Raw genomic sequence first — 23392 nt, forward strand, 5'->3', positions numbered from 1 at the left:
ATCAGCACCAAAGGTGGGAGCATATGCAGAGATGAGTGTCATAGATCTAGCTCCAGAGAGTCATAATTCTTTCGCTGACAACGATTGGAGTTAACTGATAATCATTCACCAATGTGAACTTCACAGTGAATCCAAAACCATGAATGCAGTGTTCTCCCTCATCTTTTCCATTCCAGAAGATTGTGTAACCTGAGCTGAACTCTGTAAGTTTACCTTCACTGGACAGTCTGGTTTCACGTAAGGCAGCAATATCAATGTTCATTCGTCCAAGCTCAAGGGTGACAAGTAGGGTTCGAACATTCCAGGTTCCTATAATCAAAGGTTTGGTAATCTTCGTTTTTCGACCACATAACGGGTGACCCACTGGGTGTAGTTTTCCAGCCAGCTGAGAGTGTGACTACTGATGTTTAGCCCACATTTTCTAGGACCTTCCCAATTCAGGGTGGGCAATGGTGATCCTAAATACGCCTGCCCAAACACAGATGCAGGACTGAATTCTTGAGTAGTCACAGGGTCTCAGAGAAACAACAACCACACATTTCCCTCAAGTCTGAACTAGAGGCTTCCAGTTTCACCCAAAATACTGCTTCCACCATCCTTATCCCATCGCCATTCGGACTTAACTTGAAGGACGTGACAGCATTGAAAAGTGCTACAAGTGGGATTTTGTTTAAGGTGGATCGTAGCTTGGAAGGAAGTGAGCCGCACACTATGATCTTGGAACTATACGCTGCGTCACAAATGAAATGTGACATGCAGGTTCTAGTACCACGACTGCAATGGACTGCCACAGACTCAAAATACCATTGAGTTGTGCCTTCACAGCCAGTCAGCCTGACATGACCTCATCCACCTCTACAACCATTGAGAACCACAAAGAGGAGTTTCCTCCGTCTGTTTTGCATTGGGCCAAAAACCCAGATGATGGGTTCCAGTGTCATTTCCTACACTGAGAGGCCCATCACCCCACCCAAAGGGGCTCATCCGCCTGAAGCCGTTGGCCTGTATGGGGGATGGAGTTATTTACCACCTCTCGACACTTGGCGTCAGCAGTTTTTACAGCTGGTTGCCAAGCCAGCTAACCCTCCTCCTTTCCCATTTCGGACTTGGGACCATACAATGGTGTGGATAAATATATCTGAAAGAACCGGGATTGATGAAGAGAGGATCCATCTATAAAGACTGTATTGTGTGAAGCTGTGAAGTTTGTCCTTGTCTTTTTCTACTTTCATGTTCGTCCTTGTTCCTCTTTTCTGTTGCTCCTTTTTCCCACATTAGTCTATCATGTATTATTCTTGTGTGTGTGTTTCTCCTTAGTTTCCTTTGTTGATCTATATTTGTTCTCTTCTTTGTTCCTTTTCTCCTAGTCACATAAAAATGTAAAATAATCACAGAGCTTGTTGTTTAGAGAGAATTCATTACACGTGATAAATTTCATATATGTTTTCAAGAAGTAAGTGGTGAACAAAGTTTCTTTAGGCCCGAGATTGACAATGTGTTGTGAAGAATCTGAAGACTTCGTATTCATCCTCACTTAAAGTTGCGATAATATTCAATACCACTTGCGTAAATGCTTTAAAATCCTCAAACATGTAAGAAAATGACTCAAAATGTATAAAACAATCTAATAAATTCCATAAAATGACCAAATAATGATGTGTAATTTTATTAAATATCCTAAAAATATAAAATGCCAAAAAGATGACAAAAATGACCTAATGAATTACCATTTTTACAATGTGGGAACTATGATCAGGATTTCTGTACAAATTAGCAATGTCTGTCATAAACCAATTAAAAGATGACATCATCAAAATCCTAGCCCTGGTGATGTATAATTACTCGAAACATATAACCTTTTTTTAGTATGTCGAAGTATGAAATACAAAATTTATAACACTATAACATACCTGTGAAGAAACACATTACAGAAATTACACTCAGTTGTTAATGTGTTCCTTTACAGGTACAGTATATTACGGTGTTATGAACTTTGTATTTCATGGTTCAGCAGACTGAAAATCTTAAAAGTTCTGTTAAATGAGTCAACAGTGAAAAGAATGGCTTCCTTGTTCTTAACAAAACTCTAAACTATGATGCTTTTGTTCAGTTTCTCCATGTTTCAGGGGATTAAAGTTATGTATGTCTCATCTGTTGTAGAAAGAAGGAAAGCTTTGGAAATAGATGACAACTTTATAACCAGCAGATCTCTTCATTTCCCAATAATCCGAGAACTGTTTCCTCGGTGGATGGGACAAGACTCCTCTTCAACAGCACAGTGTATTCTCTGCTACCTAGCTGCGTACTTTGTGCTCAACTCATATTATTACTTCAAAAGTCCTCAACTGGTTCGCCAGACATTTTATCTTCCATGTGTACTGCACATTTATACAGAGGAGGTGTGCTCTGGGATCATTGATTTAAATCTGGTGAGTGATACTTCTATAGCCATGCAGTTATGCTTTTTTTATTTTATTTTGCTAGTGTCTTTATGTCTCACCAACACAGATAGTTCTTATGGCGACAATGGGATAGGTAAGACCTAGGATTTGGGAAGAAGCGGCCGTGGCGCATATTTCCTCGTGAGTGGCTCAGTCATGACTATCAATTTGTGTCTTTGTGAAGCTAATTAAAACTAGTGTTAAACAGTATATTTTCAAAGTAATCTTGTAAAGGGCTGTTTAACGTTGTGTAGTGCAGTGCAGGGTGAGGTAGCAAATGATTTTGCAAATTATTTTCCATGTTTACCAGTTCCAGGTGATTTTCTGGATAGTACAGATCCCAGAAGCTAGCTGTGCACTTGCCCATTCTATTCCTGTTGCATACTGCTTGAGCGTAAACTGTTCGTGACAATACAAGGCATTGGTGTAGAAATGTGTGATTGAACATAGTAGTCAGAGCATGAGAAATCATGCTCTCCTTCAAGCTTCTGTTGTTATTTTCAATATTGTTGCAAAATAAATTGTACTACTATCTTCATGAAAGCCTGATCATTTGAATGGTATAATTATATTTTATAAACCACCTTCAATAATTTTTAAATGAGAAAACAAACAAATACATTTTAAATAGAAAATTATCTACTGAAATTTTCAATTAGCAGGATATTTTTACTTTTATGGTCAGAAGAAAATTGATTGGAAAGATGTAGGAAATTGCTAGAATTAAAGATTTTTGTCTGAAACATACCTTTCTCATGACAATTTCTTTTTTTTAGTTTACTCAGAAATTGATCATCTAAATTTCACTAATTGAGGTCATATATGGTATTTTCAGTTTATTTTATCTGTGTCCATTTAATTAAAAATATTGAACATGATGGTGAACACAATAATGATTGTTAAAGAATCAAGTCTATATGGGCTGACAATGTGGTTAGTCAGTTCGAGTCCTCTTGGCCAAAAATAATTTCACCATTTGGCCGTCAGGATAGAAGAGGTGGTAGTATAAAATTTATAATCATTAGATTGTGTGCCTAAAGTCTGGATTTAATTCCAAACCTCTCTGCAGTGTTCATATGGAGCGAGGGCATATGACATTGTTGATGGTGATTCGTCCGTTGGATGGGGACATAAAGCTTTGAGGAGACCCAATTGGTGTTATTCGACAGGAGTAGACAACATGCTGACACCAGGTTTCACCCTCTCTTTACCTCATTATCATAATCATCCCACATAGAATCTTGCAGGTCACCCATGCGCGCCAAATAAAAAGACCTGCACCTGGTGAGTCGAACATGTCCTCGGCCACTCCGGGCAATAAAAGCCATACAACAGATAAGATAGATCACAATAATGTTTAAAGGGAGCTAATCAATGAGGTAAACAGTCTTTGAGCTTACTAATAAAATCAATTCATAGACATGATATTGGCTTTTGGGCTTATGCCGTATCAAGAAAATAAGGTGAAATTCTTTACGCTTCACAGAGAACTTCGCTCTGCGTCATCAGAAGAAAATTTCGACTGTCCACGAGAAAGGCTTATCAAACAATGAGTTTTGAATTTAGACGTTATAATAGAAGTGGAAATGGTATGTTCATTCGTCACCAGATGGCGGCAGTTGATTGGAAAAATGTAGGAAATTGCCTGAATTAAAGATTTTTGTCTGAAATATACTTTTTTTATGACAATTGCAGCGATTTCAATGAAGTTTGAAGGTGACAAATGAACGTACCATTTCCACTTTTATTAAAACGTCTAAATTCAAAATTCATTGTTTGATAAGCCTTTCTCGTGGACAGTCAAAATTTTCTTCTGATGAAACAGAGCAAAGTTCTCTGTGAAACATAAAGAATTTCACCTTATTTTCTAGACACAGCATAAGCCCAAAAGCCTATATCATGTCTATAAGTACGGGCCGTGAAAGCATCTATGGCAAATTCAATTCAATTAAGGAGTTCCACAACCAGCATGGAATAAGATGAAACGAGAGGATTGTTAAAAATGATAGTACATCCAATTAATACAAGATTCCTATCCTAATTTAAACATTCATAAGCTTAATAATATGTAATAACATTCAGCAATTAAGTACCCTCTAACTGTTACAGGCAAGTCTGTGTCTAAGATACTACTGTAGTGCACATTATTGCTTTCAAACAGACACATATACATCACGATCGCCGTACAAGTCATAACCCCTCTTCTACCCTTACATTGCCACAGCTAGCTGCTGCAATCTCTACCTAACATACAGGCACTGACCACTTTCTTCCTATAGAAGGTCGTTTGTAATCTCTGGGGATGATGTTTGACGGATAATTAGCTTATTAATAGCCATGTCTCCACCAACGATCATGCTCAGTTGGAAAGCCAGCATTTCTAGCTATAGTCCACCAATGTAATATCCATTGTAGCAGAAATTTTTGCAGAACTAGCATGTCTATCTTAAACCACTCCTCTTGACAGGCTTTCCAGAGCCATTGATAGTGCGTGGACGTATATTTCCTAAGGCCCTTTTTAGGAGTCCAATTGTACAGAAGTCCGTGGGTGACCCATCAGGTGCCTTCACCAGAATGTCAGTAAAAGGAATTGCCTTCTCTCTGAGAACAGACGAGTTGAACGAGAGGTGATGCTGGATGCTTTATCGTGATGTACCCATACCTGATTTTACCCTGTCTCATACAGTGCTGGCATATTTGTGTTGTAAAAGGGTGATAAACATCTTGCTGATAGTATGTAGAGTTCACCTTCACAATATAAGCGACACAGCAATGGTTAACTTGCCATTGTAGCAGTATCCAGCGATGATTATGAAATTCCCTGGAAAACTTTCCTGGCATTCTTTATACAATGTTTGATAAAACATTTGTCTCTAGGGCAGTAGTAAATCGAGCGGGGTTTGTTACAATCACTAAGGTACACATACGCTTCATCTTATGTCATCATATTTTTCCATCTGTCCCCTGCCAGATAACCCTCATACAGCTTTCTTGCGTTAGTGTGACGGTCTGAAATGTGACAAGATAACAGCTTGTGAAATCAGCGCTTATGCTGTTTTTCTAATTGCAGGGCCTTGATGTTAACTGTTGAAACAGACATCCCCAACTTACGTGCGATACTCCTTTTGGGGGACCGGGTTACCACCTGAGACAAGGGCCTTCTCTTTCCTCACCACTTCCGGTGTACAGATGGTGGCTGGTTGTGGATTTGTCTATTCTTTTTCCCTCTCGAATTAAGCCCAGTCAGCCTTTGCCTTTTTTACTCAATACAGCATGCTTCTTGCACATTCCTTGGATTGCAGAACAGCTATATTTGTCATCGGAAAGGGCTGTTATGTAGCCCTCCCAGTAGGGTGTCAATCCGTTTCAGTGTTGTTGCGGCTGATGTCATGTAACTCTACACATACGTTCTCAGTACTGACATGAATCATCACTCCCCATTTTGACATGCTCAAGTTGATAACAGCACCACCAGCAGCCTTCATACTTGTCACCAGAGATCTCAAAAGATCCTGAATGACCTTCTGTAATCCTAGCCTCATTTAACTATAGAAATAGGCACTAGCAATAGACATTTTATTGATACAGGCTGTCAGACAAAACTTCTCACAACTAAGAACCCAGGTGATAATCAGGATGCCCCAAGCTCCCTACGTGAATCACCACCAACAACAATTAAAACATATTTAATAGAAAACTGAATGAATAATGCTATATAAATACATTTCCAAAATGAGATCTAATGTGATCCATAGGATTCAATCAATTGTATCCAATTTGAACAAGACTAATTACAATGTAGCTTACTGCTAAATGGAAAACTGGATTCCTGTTGATAGGAAAGGTTGACAATCCTGGAAGGCCCAATTAGGATACGATGTAACTGAATAGTTGAGATGTCTTAAAAGGAGCAAAATAACGTGATTATTAGACCCTCATAACACTAATCGTAGGAGAGAGAACATGGTCCTCCAGGTCTTCGAATCCACAGAGTGGTTTCCATGCCTCTCTATCCTGTGCTAACCAAATCATTTCTATGTAACTATTACTCTAATCTGTTCTACCACTATTGTTCACACTGATCAACTGAGCAAGTCCTGGGTGTCTCAGGATGTGTTCTATCGCTCTCTATCTTCTTCTGGACAAATTTAGCCAAATTTTTCTCCTCTCACCAACACAATTTAATATCTCCTCATTTGTGATCCAATCTACCTTGGCAGACTATCAGAAGGGAGGACAATTTCATTGTGCAACAGGCTGTAAGTCCAGGGCGAGCTGGCCATGCGGTCAGGGGCACGCAGCTGTGAGCTTACAACCGGAAGATAGTGGGTTCGAATCCCACTGTCGGCAGCCCTGAAGATGGTTTTCCGTGGTTTCCCATTTTCACACCAGACAAGTGCTAGGGCCGTACCTTAATTAAGGCCATGGCCGCTTCCTTCCAACTCGAAGGTCCTTCCTATCCCATCATCACCATAAGACCTATCTGTGTCGGTGCGACGTAAAGCCACTAGCAAACAAAAACAAAAAACAAAAAAAAAAGGCTGTAAGCACTCCATTAGGCATCTCTGCACACCATCCAGAGATATGTCATGGCAGCTGGGATGTGCCAGTATCCACCAGTACCGTATCCAGGTGGCTAGGAGAGCAAGATCTGTTGTTGCAGCATGAGCATCACCGAACATGTTTGAACAATATTTACTAGATACTGTAATAAAAGTTGAATCACAGCTGAGAACTGATATTATGGATGCAGAAAACATAATTCAAAATGTTACTTACAGTTTCTTGGAGATAACCCGATGTACACATGATAATCACTCCAACAAGATACAGACCATGCGGGCGTGGGAATTGAAGACCATATAAAAAAAGGATAATCCACAGTAAATTCGATGGAAGAAATTACGAGGATGACCGAAGAAACATTTTAGGGTGATTACACCCTAATCAAGGGTGCTTATCCCGGGTCCATTTTGACAGGAAAGGCCTCCAACAGCTGCCAACTTTACACACAACCTTTCTTCATAGTAGCAAAGTACACAATGGCTAATATTCTCAGGCTACCTGTGACCGCTTAGCTCAACGAAGTAGCCGTGCACTCATTGGCCAGAGCAAACAGCACTTAGACTCACTGCCAATAGGAGGCAGCATCGGCAGAAACTAGTACTTCACGCACAGAGACGAAGAGTTTCATAAATGGAAAATGAGAGGAATTGGAGCTTAGCGCTCAGAGGTGAAGTAAGATTTTAAAACAACAAATGTGACACCAAGTCACGTAGAAGATAAAAGAAGAAGAATGGGAAAATAAATTCCCAGGCAATACAAATTTCCAAAGCGGAATGCCATGTCCAAAATTTAATGGAGCGGTGATAGCATAACCACTGTTATAACTTGTAAGCTACAAAAAAGTTAAGGATGAGAAACATGAAATTCTAGGTGTAAGGCCCATTGAATGAGCAGGTGATCTCAATTACCAAATATTAATTGGGAAGGTAATATGAATGACAGGAAACATGACCACTAAATGGTAAATAAGTTAGTGGAAAAGACAGCTGAATCAGAATGTGATGGAACCTACCAGAGGGAAGAATATACTCGCTGTGGTGCCGGTAAAACCAGATGAGCTCTATAGAGAAACTGACGTGATAGATCGTAGAAGTGATCATGAAGCTGTCTTCATCTTAGTTCAAAATAAATGTGATAGAAAGAAAGTTGTAAAAGTATGATTATTAGGTAATACCATATGGTTGATAAGAGATGCACAGGGGAGTTTAAAAAAAGTAAATTGAGTGAGTTGGCTGTGTGGTTAGGGGTAATAGTGGGTCTAAACCATGAAGATGGTTTACCGTGGGCCCCATTTTCACACTAGCATAATGATGGGGCCATAAGATCTATCTGTGTTGGTGTGATGTAAAACCAATACACTCACTCACTCAATCCATAGGCTTCTGAGGGACGTGAACTTCCTGTACGGATCTCACAATCCTCTTCCATCCTTTTCAATCTGGAACCTGCTCTTCCCAGTTATCAATTTGAAGGGTCCAGCTTACCTTGTTGATCTCCTTCTTCCAGGTGCTTCGGAGTCTTTCTGAAGGTCTTTTCTCATTATGAGATCTCTTGTATAGATGTTCTTGTGCTCTGTTATCCTGCATCCTCAGTACATGTCCAGCCCAGTGCAGTCTGTTGGGTTCTATCATTCCAATTATAGTGTGTTGTTGAGAGAGGGTATAAATCTCATAATTAGATCTTTTATTCCAGTTTTAAGAGATAGGATTGAACCATGGGCCGAATATTTTTCTATAAACTTTATTCTCAAAGACTTGCAACTGCTGCTGCTTTCGCTTGGTTATACTCCATGTCTCAGAACCATACAGAAATACTGGTCGAATGATTGTATTGTAGATAATCATTTTTGCATTCCTTGTTAAAAACTTGGAGCCTAATATAGGGCTCATAGAGTAAAATGCCTTATTTGCATTCTTAATTCTAGCTTGGTGTTCCTGTTGCCTTCGGTTTTGCTCATCGATTGATACACCAAGGAATTTAAACTCCTCTAGTCTTTTAAATATATATTTCCCAATCTTCAAAGGCAATGTGTCTACCTCCTCATGATTCGGTCTCTGTACAACCATGCAATGTGTGTTTTCATCATTTACCCATAAGCCAATTTTTGCTGCCATTTCCTCTAGTTGCACAAATAAGTGCCTAATTTCTAATTCATTGCAAGGACTTTACGTTGTCTCCCCAATATGATGCCAGCAGGTACAAGAGCTAATTTCCTGATAATCTTCTCCAGTGCAATATTGAATAGAAGAGGAGATAGTGCATCCCCTTGTCTCAGACCAGTTTTATTCTGGAAGGAACTTGATTTTCTGCCCGTGAGCAAAACATAGCTAACATTACCATCAATACTCAGTTTGCACATGTTAATTAATTGTATGTGAAAGCCAAACTCCATCATGATGTTCCACAGCCCTTCTCTATGGATTGAATCATATGCCTTGAAGAAATCTATAGAGAGATAATGAACCGACTCCTTGTGTTCCCACACCTTATCATTAATAGTCTTAATTGCAAATATGTTGTCTGTAGTGGATCTGTTACTATGAAAACCGTTCTGATAGTCCCTAATAACATTTTCAGCAAATGGTTTTAAATGCTGTAAAAGAATAAAAGTCAGAATTTTGTAGGCCATGTTTACAAGAGATATACCATGATAATTTTGAAGTTCTTCCTTATCCCCTCCTTTATGAATTGGGACAATAAGTGATTCCTGCCATTCTTTTGGAATAACTTCATCATGCCATATCCTTAGAATGATCTTACATACTGTATGTATTTGTGTAATCTTTCTCCACCATATTTAATAAGCTCAGCAGGAATTTTGTCACTATCTGAAGCTTTATTGTTTTTCAAACGTATAATACTTTGTAATACCTCTTGATATGATGGCTGTGGTATATGTTCTTCTGATGGGGAACTAGATGGTTTACCAATACAGGTTTCTCGATCAGCACAATTCAGCAAGGAATCGAAGTATGGCTTACAGTATTTTAATAATTTGTCCTGATCAGCAATTACATTTCTAGCCTTATCTCTCATAATACTTGATCTTGGTTGAAATCCTTTTTTTAATTGCGTTGACAGTTCCATACATCTTGCGGATATTCCTGTTTCCGTAGACATCTTGGATTGATTCTATTGTTGCCTGTCATAGACTTTTTTCTTTCTAATTAATTACTGCATTCCTTTTGTTTTTCTCTGTATAGCTCCTCAACATCTACATTCTTATTAGACTGCAGCCACTTATTACGCCATATTGCCACTTCATTAACTGCATCTTGACATGCCTCTATGAACCATTTCTTTTTCTTACTAACACCTTTTTTGGAGGTAGCAGATAGGGATCCTTTTCGGAGGCAGTCCTACCCAGGGAGTGGTGCCCCTGCCTATGTGAGTCCCAGAGCACACTGACCCAGTGTGTAACATCTGGTAAAGGTCCCAGCTCAGGGTTATGAGTGAAGACCTCAGCGACTTCTACAGCGGAGAAGTTGGATTTCGGTACGGTGGAGATGGCGGAAGAGGCAGCCCTGTATTCAGGAATTAATATGAGTACAACTTGCTGCCTTGTAGGTTGAGGTGACTGGACACCAAAGGCTAATGCAGAAAAGAAATTCTCCGTCTGTGTTAGGCTCAGCAGGTCAACAGAGGGATTATTGAAGAAGTTACTTTCAAGAATAATATGAACTTCAGATGTAGGAATTCACGACAACAACATCAGTTTGGTGCAAATGACGGTTTACAGCCCGATGTTATACCAGCTACCCAAATCAAATGAAGACAAAGTATCAGAGTGGGAACATTAAATATCCTGACATTGACAAACAAAACTGAAGAGCTGGTCGACCTCATGGAAAGGAGGAAGCTTCTGATCATGGGCCTGAGTGAAACAAAGTGGAAGAAAACTGGGAAAATGAATATCATACTGGACTATAGTCTCTACTGGTCTGGAAATGAGGTAGAGTCTAAGAATGGAGTAGGATTTTTAATACATAAAAACATAGATGCTTGTAGTGAGTTGAGTTTGTTAGTGAAAGGATAATTAAGTTATTTGTGAACTTAGGAGGGAAAAAGTACATTGTGATCCAAGCCTATGCTCCACAGGTAGGATACTCAAAAGAGGAAAAGGCCAACTTCCTTAATAACTTGGAAGAACACACTGAGTATGACAATCTAATTGTAATGGGCTATTTTAATTCACAAGTTGGCTCACAACGAACAGGATATGAATCCATGGAATGGGAAACAGAAATTAAGAGGAAGAATATATGCTAGATCTATGCATGAGAAACAACTCGATAGTGAGTAACACTTGGTTCAAGAAAAGGGACTCCCATAAAATCACAAGATATAGCTGGGATTATAAAATAGATACAGTAATAGATTATATTCTGATTGATCAAAATGTATGGAAAAATGTCAATAATGTCAAGGTCATTCCAAGTGAAGACCTTGGTGGAAACCTAGACTGTTGGTTGCAGTTATTGCAGAGGAAAGACCTCCCAAAGTCTGTAACAAAATAGTCCCAAAAATAAAAGCTTGGCGACTAAGTGAGCCAAGTGTAAAGGAAGAATTCAGGGAAGGTGACCACAGGTTGTTGCCGAGAGAAGAACTGAAATTAGTAGATGAAGAATGGGATACTCTAAAGCAGGTTGTAGTTGGTATAGCAGAAAAAGTATGTGGACGACAGAGTCAAAAAAGAAAACCTAAAGAAACTGCCTGGTGGAATGATAATATTAAAAAGACTATCAGTGACAGAAACCATGCAAGAAGATCCTTACATCAAGCAAGAACATGGGGAGATCAACATGAAATACAAGAGAAGCTGTCACTTTACAGAAAGAAAAAATTACAGGTCAAGCAGTTGGTTGTAGCTGAAAAAATGTAAGGAAGATCTGGCTACCAAAATAATGTAGGATGGAAATAAAAAAACTGTTATTCAGTATTGTTAAGAATAGAAGAACTCAGAATGAATCTATCCAATCTATAGAACTTCCTAATAATGAGGTGACTAGGGATAAGACCAAAATATTACAGGAGTTCCAAAGACACTTTGAAACTTTGCTGAACTGTTATGAAAATGTCACTCTATTAGACAATGAACCTTATGATTTTGGCAGCGTAAATACCACTAGTCTGACATGACTGGAAGTAGAGACAGCAATATCTAAGCTGAAAAACAATCAACTGGATCAGATGAATTAAGTGTTGAGATGATCAAAGCACTAGGAGAGGTTGGACAACAGTGGATGTACAGGGTACTAGACAGAATCTGCAAAGAGAATGTAATACCCAATGACTGGAAGCAAGGAGTCATCATCCCATTGTTGAAAAAAGGTGACAGAAAGAAATGTACCAAGTACAGAGGTATAACTCTGCTGTCACATGGCTTCAAAATCTACGAATCCATCCTTGAGAGCAGGATTAGAAAATATGTTGAACCTACACTTGAGGAGGAATTCCATGGATTTAGACCTCACAGATCAACTATAGACCTCATTTTTGCCACCAGAATGCTCTATGAGAAGTATTGGGAGAGAGGTAAAACACTTATAACTGTTTTTCTGGCCATCGAGAAAGCCTATGACCATGTACCATGCAGGCATATATGGGAATGTTTGAGAAATAAGAAAGTGCCCGATGACAGCATAGCATGAATACAACGATTATATGATCGAAACCAAGTGTTGTGTCCAGGTCCAGGATGGAAGGTCAGGTTGGTTCGAAACAAAGAGTGGAGTCCAGCAAGGAAGTTGTCTTTCACCACTTCTCTTCATAATCATAATGGATGAAGTTTTAAAAGCGGTTAAAAGAAAGGATCCAACAACTGATGCCCTGGTTTTAGCTGATGATGTAATGGTATGGGGTGAGACAGAAGCGGAAGTACAAACTACACTAGATCTCTGGCATGAAGCTTTTACAACCTTAGGTCTCAAAATCAGCAAAATGAAGACAGTTAGCTTGTTGATGAGTAGAAACTCTCCAACTGTTCATCTAAGAACTGGAGATGAGGAAATGGATATTGTAGACAACTTCCAGTATTTAGGTAGTGTTCTGTCATCGGACAATACCATACATCAAGAGATTAGCAACAGAATACAGAAAGCTTCCAAATTCTATCACGCTGTACGTCAAATACATTGGGATGAATTATTTCCATTAGTTTCCAAGATCAGGTTGTACAAAATATATCTAGTACCTATATTGAGGTATGGCCTAGAAGCAACAACACTCACTGGACCAACAAAGAGTCGTCTTCAGGCAACAGAAATGAAGTTCCTCTGTTCTTGTCTACAAAAAACAAAAATGGATAAAATAAGGAATGTGGATATCCGGCAACAGCTTGGATTGGAAAGAAGCTTGCTGGAGACTCTAGAAGTGAAGAGATTGCAATGGTATGGTCACATGAAAAGAATGGACCATCACAGGACTCCTCGAACATACTTTGACTACATTGTTCCTGGGAAGAGACCAAGAGGAAGACCTCGTGATGCTTGGGAAAAACAAATATTGAAGGACCTTGAAATTAGAGATGTGAACTGGCATTGCATATATGAGCAGCATCTGTGGATGGATAGGACAAACTGGAGGAGGCTTGTACACAACCACATCCGGCTTGCTGGAGCAAAGAAATGATGATGATGATGATAATGATGATGATGATGATGATGATGATGATGATGATGATGATGATGATGATGATGACTAACACCTTTTGGTATCACTTGCATTGCTACTGTTGTGGGGACATAGCAGTTCACCAGTGATATGTTAAACCATTTAGAATGTACACTCAAATAGCATAGTCATTTATTCACATGTTCAAAGGACAGCACTGTAAAACCAACTGTAAAAAGAAAAAAAAATTAAAGTAACTATGATCAATGGAAAATGGTAAAGAAAAATGTAGTCTATGGGATGGGTTTAAAGCAGTTGTTGAGGCATATGAAAAGAGGTATGTACTTTTAAAAGTAGTAAGGAATGGTAAAGACCTGATATATTATAACAAAGAAATAAAGAGAGAAAGAAAGAAATGGTTGTATAAGTACTAATTTAGAATAGGTTAAAACTTGTTGGTGATTCTGCTGGTGCAAGTGGTGCTGGGCATATACAGTATACCCCATAGAAGGTTGTCATGGCTGCACTTCATCAAATAGTACCTACCAACTCCAATGCAGACTCTCTCTTTTTTACAAAAGATAAATGCAGAGAGTCTAGAATAAATAGAGGGAGAACAGAGATGAACAGAAGAATAAGTACAAAATCCACACCTTCTCATACTGTATTCCCATCATCATAAATGGATCCTCACTTTATCACTTTTCATTGCAGTTTTACCTGTTCAGCTGTTGATGAGGTTAATACTTCCTACCTTCATCACCTGGAAGGTACCCATACTCAGTGGGGGGAACTCTTCCTGATAGATAGTTGTTCTTGTTAAGGGAACATTTTTCTTTCAGTTGCTCTTGAAAGAAATATGACATAAAGAGAATTTCTTGATAATAATTCAATTAAAACAATAAGTAAAATTATGTTCTTACAGAAAACAATACTGTACATCATGGATAATCAGCCCAATGTAACTCCAGAGAAACTTTGTGCTGTTGTATTCCAAAGCATCCAGTGCTTCCAGGGGGCTGTTTATGATGATGACTGGTCTGTGAATATCACACTTGGCCTGAAGCCAAGAATTAAATCTGCTCGTACTGAGCCATCAGTAAGTACAAATATCCAAGTTTGTAACTTTGTATGAACAGTTATATCTAACTTCTTTTTCAATATCAATCAGGTAAAAGTCATTAAGGTGATTAATAATACTCATAATTGGTCATAGAAATAAATTAAATAATTTTGCATCATGTAACATCAATAAGGCTCGTACTTGTAAGCTATTTTCAAATTTCTTCATGTAGCTAAGAAACAATTTCTGAAAAATAAGCCACAACTCAGCAGTGAAAAGGGTTAAACTTAGTTGTTTGGGAGTGGAGAGAGCACTTTGAAAATGGGTTCTATAAGGTTCCAGAAAATTTATTGATATGGGTGCTTTGCATGTTAAATGCTCACTGAGTGCACCAGGATTCAAAGATGGAACCTTGAGGATAGGAGCCAGTAACTTTTACAGTTTCTACATGTTGTTGTTGTTGTTGTTGTTGTTGTTGTTGGATTGTCATGCCCATGTCTTGGCACCCTCCAGCCATTCTCATCCCCGTACACTTCACTCAAAAACCAATTGGATGTGTCCTATCAGTCTATCTCTTCTTCCGGTCAGATTTTACTGAAACATTCTCCTCTCATCAGCTAGATTCAGTATCTCTTCACTTGTGATCTGATCTATCACCTCACTTTCAATATTCTACTGTAACACATTTCAGCTTCTGTTATTGTCTAAATTTCACTTACACAGTTTATGAAACAACTTCATAATAAACTTATCTATGACTGAACAAGCCATATATATATAAATATAGAACATGAAACGGTACACACTATAGGATATATAAAACTCAGCTCAGGGCTATAGTCGATACCTGAGGGAGCCCTCCTTTTCCTCTTACCAACTATAGCAGCTAAGTGTTGTTAATGCAAGGATAAGCAAGAACAAATTATTTGTCATCCAAAGGACAGATAACACATAGCATTTATAAGCAATCATCAAAACTATAACTTTTGTATTCTAGCACTATTAATGCTTGAAATCATAACTGAAACATAAAGGGGAGAATCAATGGCCTATCCTGATAATGTTAAATTTAACAAATTTACATCTTGGTTTCTTTGGAACTATCCAAGGTAATAAAACTAAATTTTGCTAGGATGTAGATTAATATCTAATACGGGCCGATGACCTTTGATGTTAGGCCCCTTTAAACAGCAAGCATCATCGTCATCATCAATATCTAATACATTTACTGGGGCTACATTCTTGGTTCTAGCTTTATTAAAAGTTAAGATATGGATTTTTAAATCAAGTTCACACATTTTAAAATTTATTTATTTAAAAAAATATTTATGATCAAACTATGTGTGGTATCTCTACCATTGTAGATCCATATAAAAGCAATAATGCTGTTAATGGGAGTGAAACATTTCAAAGCTCTGTCTTAAGTAGTTTCTGAGAAAATGGGAAACATTAACAAAAAAGTAGTTTTTCAGAAATTGCACTTGAAAGTGTACCGCCACTTACAAAATGTGGATGCTATCATGTTTCTTACCATATAAACACCAGATATGAAGTGATATCAAACAAACCAATGTAGCCAACTTATGCAACAGGAGGTTTACTATAAATCAACATAAATAACCACCTTCTAGAGCAAGTAGTTGCCGGCCCCGTGGTGTAGGGGTAGCGTGCCTGCTTCTTACCCGGAGGCCCCGTTTTCGATTCCCGGCCAGGGCAAGGATTTTTACCTGGACCTGAGGGCTGGTTCGAGGTCCACTCAGCCTACATGATTAGAATTGAGGAACTATCTGACAGTGAGATAGCGGCCCCGGTCTAGAAAGCCAAGAATAACAGCCGAGAGGATCCATCGTGCTGACCACACGACACCTCGTAATCTGCAGGCCTTCGGGCTGAGCAGTGGTCGCTTGGTAGGCCAAGGCCCTTCAAGGGCTGTAGTGCCATGGGGTTTGGTTTGGTTTAGAGCGAGTAGTTCCCAAGATATCTTGTCTTCACTGAACAAGTGCTCACAAAATCTGAAGAAATGAATTGTGCAGTAAAATATTATTTTCAGATTTATAAATAGTTACAGTCATCCAAAATCAATGAAGCATGCATCAAATTAAAGAGGAAACTCCAAATAATAATTTACCTTATAATACTAAAAAAATACTTTTTTTACCTGTACCACTTTTGTACTCCCCTTAAACCAGAATTATAAAATTATACATACTGGTATACTGTAATTTCTCTCAAACTAAAAGTGACAGTTCATTGGAGCTCACAAATAAATACTGCAATGCTTAAATATGTTTGTTACACATATACAGTACATATTGATCATAATTACTTCATCAAAGAATGAGTTTGTTGGTTTAGTATTCATTTGTTAAGCTAATGTTTTTCTCTCCCTAATAAACGTTATTCTCTAATTTTCAGACTGAGTCTGAAATTCTCACCATAATTCACTTATCAGACATTCACTATGATCCAGCATATGATGTCAATGGAACTGTAGCCTGCCAACAGCCCGTATGCTGCCGATATAGTAGAGATCCTCCTGAAGATGTTAAAGATATTGCTGGATACTGGGGAGATTATCGGAACTGTGATGTACCCCTACATTCATTGGAAAATACACTTGAGGAGATTGTACAGCGGCATCCAGTAAGTTTTCTCAAGTTCTGATGTAGGAGAAGAGGAATTTTTATCCCTTGCTCTTTCACAAATTTGATTAAAACATTGCTCTGTTGTTTTCTTATTTGTAGGACAAGCATACAGTACTTTCGTTACCAACACTTTTTGTTCCCTTCTGAGTAACATCTTACTAAAACTTTGGTGTAATTGAAGGCAGGCTGTTAGTTCATGTTCCTTATACAAGATAGAAGATTTCTCCTAAAAATTTTGTCAATTAAATTGAGTTATTGAGTCTATTTGACTTGGAATTTCTTGATTTACTGAGTTGCTCATCAAATTCAAATAGTATATGCACTTCACTAACTTTTTTGTCAACCTTGAGTTTACTTCCTGAAACATACTTGTACTTACCAATAATTAGCTTTATGCTGCACCAACACAGACAAGGCTAGAAGTTGGAAGGAAGCAATTGTGTCTTAGTTAAAGTACAGCCCCAGCCAGCATTTGCCTGGTGTGAAAATGGGAAACCATGGAAAACCATATTCAGGGCTGCCAACAGTGGGGTTCGTACCCGCTATCCTCTGTATACAAGCTGATGGCTACGTGACCCAAACTGCGCAGCCACTCGCTCGGTAAAGGACTCACCATGTAAGCCCATGTAGATAAGGTAAGGTAAGGGTTATTCTGCCCGAAGGCAGGTCCGAACCTCCGCAGATGTGTTCCTGAGCCTGAGTTTACGTGCGGTAGGGTGGCCAGTTCCTTTCCGCTCCTCCATTCCCTTACCCCCCGCCAACAGCGCGTGGCAACCCATCCAACTCCTGACCACGCCCAATGTTGCTTAACTTCGGAGATCTCACGGGATCCGGTGTTTCAACACGGCTACGGCTGTTGGCCATGTGGATAGAGTACACTTAAAGAAACACATGGGTCCAAAATTTTTGGCTGCAACCTTCATCAGTGGAGGATAAAATTTACTATGAGGTAAAGGAACGAGGGGGACAGGGGACACAGGAGAATGGAAAAATGGAACAGCTGTTGCATGTTATGGCCAGGTGCTTCCCTGTACCAGAGCAACTGCTGATTCCAACTTCAGAATCTCTAAGAGCAAGAGGGTGAGAAGATAGGACTTCAACTGTGATTTGATGGAGCCGGGTGTGAATGAGGATAGGAAGATTCATGTTATGGATTCTGGGGTACTGCATAAGTTGGCTAGTGTATTGGTAGCTAAGCCAATTTAGGAAGCTGGAGAGAGTCTGCATTGGAGTTGGTAGATAATGTTTGATGAAGTACAGCCATGACAACCTTCTATGGGGTATACTGTATCTACCCAGCACCACTTTCACCAGCAGTATCACCAACAAGTCTTAACCTATTCTAAATTACCAAGAGATAATGATCTATTGGATTAAAAGTATAGAGTTCTGCCATTTAATAAAGATTAGCTGCCATTAAATTATCTCTGGTTTTATTGTTTATGCACTCCTCCTTTCTCTTGCTTTGCACTTCACTGTTGGCTAGTGGTATTCAAAATTAGTGCCATACATTCTTTTTCAGAAAATTGATCATGTGTACTTCACTGGGGATATAGTTAATCACGGAGTGTGGGAAACTAGTCGAGAATCCAACAAAAATATAATCAATACAGTGCTAACTGCCTTCCAGAGCACATTTGTTGATATTCCAGTATTCTCTGCTCTTGGAAATCATGAGGCCAGTCCTTTAAATGTGTGAGTAACTTGCTTATGTTATTAAATTATTAGAAATATGCTCACTAAAACTTATTTTCTTCAGTTCATTTGTCAGTGTGTAGTAAAGTTGTGAAGTAAAGTTCTAATATTATTGTATACTGACTCAAGGAGTTCACAGGGTGGCTGTTGAAAAAAACAAGCATGTTTACAGGAAACTCTGCTGACCAAGCTGTGTTGTCAATAAAAATGAACTATGAGTTCCTTTCAAAGATCCTTCAATCTGTCTGATGATCAGAAATCCTCTTTTTAAATTTTGGTCTAGGTCTGAGGTGATTTCTAAAAAATCACTGGAATACATCATTTGTATCCTTAATTTGAAATAATATATGAAATATATTGCTCTCTAGATTGAATAAATTATCGTTATTTGTCACTTTAGATATAAGCTATATTGTTTATCATCATCATTTCCCGTTATCTAGCTATAACTGAGTTGGGGAATTTATGGTACTTCTCCACCTTCCCCCATTTTTCTTCTGTAATTCTGTTCCATTCCAGGTTCCTTCTTCTTATACTGGTCTTGATTGAATCTATCCATTTTGCCTGGATCTCCCTCTTGTTCTCTTTCTGTCAAACTTAGCCTCCATCATCTGTTTTGGTATCCTTTCCTTCTCCATTCGCTTTACATGTCAAAACCATCTTAGTCTATTCTTCTCAATTCTGTTATTCAACTTTTCTACTCTAATTTTCGTTCTGATATCTTCATTCCTCACTCCATGTTTTCAATCACACTCTTATGAATTTCCCAGTCCTTTAAATGTGTGAGTGAAATGAAATAGTTATGACCCCAAATTTATCAAGTGATCAGAAATGGGCTTAAATAGTATCTCAGTTGAAGTCAGTCATTTTTTGGTTGTTGCCAGAAGTGGTCAATTATTTTAAATTACTCTTTATATACTATATATATCATGGCACAGTACGACTGTAGAATGCCATATTTACTCAAAAAATAAGACCCCCTTAATTTTAAGACCCTCCAAATTTTGAGGGCAAATTTTAGAAAAATCAATATATGTGCAAATATTACCCATAAATGTACTTAATGGACAGTCTGTAATTCCAAGAAAAACATATCTTCAGAATTTTGTTGTTACTGCACATACCATTAACCATTGGCCGAGGACAAATATTCCCCAGCAATATGGGTTTAGAAAGAACATGGGAACTCTGGCAGCAATTTTCAATATTGTTGTTAAATTACAAGAAGTGATTGATGAAGGTTATATTTCAAGAGGTCTATTCATCCATCTTAGAAAAGCAATTTATACTGTTGATAATACAATATTACTTGGTTAACTGAGAAATATGGTATTCGAGGAATAGCACTCCTATTTTTCAAACGTTACCTCTCTGACCGCAGTCAGCATGTAATTCTAAATCAAATTAAAATCTAAAACAGTAATATTACTATTGGTTTGCCCCAAGGGCTGGTCCTAGGTCCACTCCGTTTCTTGATTTATATAAATGACTAACTGACCCGACAGACGTCGTTCTGTCAAAAATAAATGACAATGGAACGAACTGAAATTCAGTCTATACTGCACGCAAAAATCAGAATAATGCAAATGACGAATCATCGACATCAAATGAGTTAATTTTCTACTGCTACTAAAAGTTAGTAACAAACAACTGGAAAAACATGTTTTCATTACCTGCAATATTAATATCTTGATTGTGAATAAGGAAATGCTCAAATAGGTCACAGCATATCACTACCCAGAAATAACTCTGATTGACTGTAACATAGATGGGAACTGTTCAGCAGGTCTTCAAATACCTCACAGAGCCATAATTATCCCCTGTTGCAAATCAAGTAATTTGATAAGTTGATGGCATGAAGATAATGTGGCAAAACTTACTCCTCTTTCTTCGTAGGAAATAACTATCATAGAAAACACTGATTCCAATCAACACTATGAATATTTTTTCATTGTAAAGCTTTAAGGTACACGATATTTTTCTTTGATTACCTGGCGCGTAAACAAACAAAATTGATGGTTTTCCAACACGGGAACAGGCAACAAACAATTGGTCATACGAGAAACATGGGTTTTCAAGATTAATGCCGCAAACACTCAATGACTGCCCCTGGGATTTATTTATGGTCATAGCAAAAGCGAGCCGCACTGGAAATTGCAGTCGTTTAAATTCAAATGGTATGTTAGCCGGAATCATACGGATGCGTGGTATCAAAACGTCTTCTCCTTTATTCTTCCCCGTTAGAATGGTTGCTTCGATCACGTTGTTCAGTAATGTTTTCACCGCTAGCCGTGTGCCATTACAAAGACGCAGTTGGTTGATATTTTGCAACATTATGACCACTGATCGGACGTTTAATTGAAGAATGTGAGGTGGCAATCCTAGCAAATCCAGCGAGTTCAAAAATTCGGGTGGATAGTTGACTACATCATCTTGGTTTGTAGCGGAATCAACTGATTTGTATGTCCTCAATTCACTGGCAATTTCATTTTGAATTTTGAAATTTAATTCATTTACATCCATGTTTTGGCAGTCAATATAGCTCGTTCGCTCAACCAAATTTGATCTGTGTAATTTTGAGCAATGTTTGGAAACACCTCTTGAATGAGTTTGGTTTTGGATTCAATAAACCGACAAAATTGTCAGGAAAAGTAATGCAGCCAGTCAGTACGTCTGAAGGTAATTTGCCATTACCAATGTCAATGAAAAAATAAAAAATAAAATTGAAATGGCGTATGGCTTTTAGTGCTGGAACATGTTCGGCTCGCCAGGTGCAGGTCTTTAGATTTGACGCCTGTTGGCGACCTGCGCGTTGTGATGAGGATGAAATGATGATGAAGACGACACATACACCCAGCCCCCGTACCAGCGAAATTAACCAATGATGGTTAAAATTCCCGACCCTGCTGGGAATCGAACCCGGGACCCCTGTGACCAAAGGCCAGCACGCTAACCACTTAGCCATGGACCCGGACACCAGTGTCAAGTAGTTTTTTTTCAAAATCTCTCTCCAGATGGATCATTTTGCAACTCGACATGCATATTCTGGCTTAAATTCAATATCTTGACGGGTTTCTACAAAACTGATGACTTTAAACATGCATTAAGTTCATCAGCTGGCGTTGACCATGGAATCACTGGCAATGTTTGACGAAAATCTCCTGCTAACAAAATCATCGCTCCACCAAATCGGTTTTGATTGTTCCGCAGGTCGCAGTTTCGTTGCTTTGCATAGTCAACGGAAATTTTAGCGCTGAATGGGCTGTTCGACCGCCTTCCAATGCCTGATGAAGCAAGTGCAAGTGCAATTTCATTATATGAGCGAATTGTTTCTAAAATCAATGAAATTAAGAAATTTTTTCCTATACTCCCGGGAGCGTCCAAGAAGTAAATCCCTCCAATTCCGTCATTTACAACTTTCATTAGAGTATCACATACTTTTATTGTTGGTTCAACAGCGGAAGATTTATTCGAACTGATTCTCTTAAAGCACCGAGATCGTACAGTTTTTCGCGTTGCAAGTCTTGATTAAAAGCGTTGTGCATCGGGCGATTGGGCGCGGCCATGCCTAATTGAGATAATACTTTGTTTGACATCATCAAACACATGTTCTTAATTGATATCAACGCCTCATTGTACATTTCTTCACTGATTTGTAAATTTGTGCAGTCCAATTAGACTGAAAATTGGCTTGGCTTGCAGCATTTCGAGTTCTTCGACCGAAGTTGCTCCGCCCGCGTCTTATAGGCAGCATGCGTCTTGAAATGAGTACCGGTATACTGTATATGGAAGCACACACAAAATAAACCAATCAACCAAAGAAATCGATGAACTTGTTTGTTGAGAAGCGAAGATTTAAAAACAATCAAGGTAGACAAAGGTCTCTAACTACGACACTGCGTGCGACTGTCTGGAGAGCGTACGCGTGAAACCAAAACCCAAGGAGACATTCTTCCTGTCACAAACTGAGAACTAAGCGAGATAAGAACTTGGGGTTTGTTTTAAAAATAACTTCCATATCTGAAGACCATTTGTCTTGCTTTGACGCCCCATGCAAATTCAATGGCAAAGAAGTTGGCCAGCGGCTGACTTTTTCGTGCCTGCACATAAAAATCTCTGAACATGATTGAAAGGAAACACAAATAGTGAATGTTCTTGTCATTTAAATTTAAAAACAAACTTATCTACGTCAAGCTGAAATGTTCCTTTACCAGCAGTGAAAAAATTACAAATATAGTGAATATAAAATAGGGGTTATGACATGATAACTTCTATGCAATGAAGATTTTGCATTTGAGGTAACATTCCATTATATTAACATTTTCAAACTCAATTATTTTGTAAAACTTTTTTCTGTTAACGGCATCAAA

At 38.5% G+C, this 23392-nt stretch overlaps 1 protein-coding gene across 1 annotated transcript in view; it reads left to right on the forward strand.

The window, feature by feature from the left end:
* Positions 1 to 924: 924 nt before the first annotated feature.
* The window catches only part of LOC136857809 (sphingomyelin phosphodiesterase), a 57404-nt gene continuing 34936 nt past the window's right edge, over positions 925 to 23392 (forward strand). Inside the window, exons 1-5 of the mRNA XM_068225170.1 lie at positions 925 to 1122; positions 2127 to 2429; positions 14545 to 14718; positions 17098 to 17325; positions 18850 to 19022. Of these exons, the coding sequence (XP_068081271.1) occupies positions 925 to 1122; positions 2127 to 2429; positions 14545 to 14718; positions 17098 to 17325; positions 18850 to 19022 (1076 nt within the window). The remainder of the gene's footprint in view (positions 1123 to 2126; positions 2430 to 14544; positions 14719 to 17097; positions 17326 to 18849; positions 19023 to 23392) is intronic.

The sequence above is a fragment of the Anabrus simplex genome, chromosome 1, assembly GCF_040414725.1.
Source record: "Anabrus simplex isolate iqAnaSimp1 chromosome 1, ASM4041472v1, whole genome shotgun sequence".
NCBI lineage: Eukaryota > Metazoa > Arthropoda > Insecta > Orthoptera > Tettigoniidae > Anabrus > Anabrus simplex.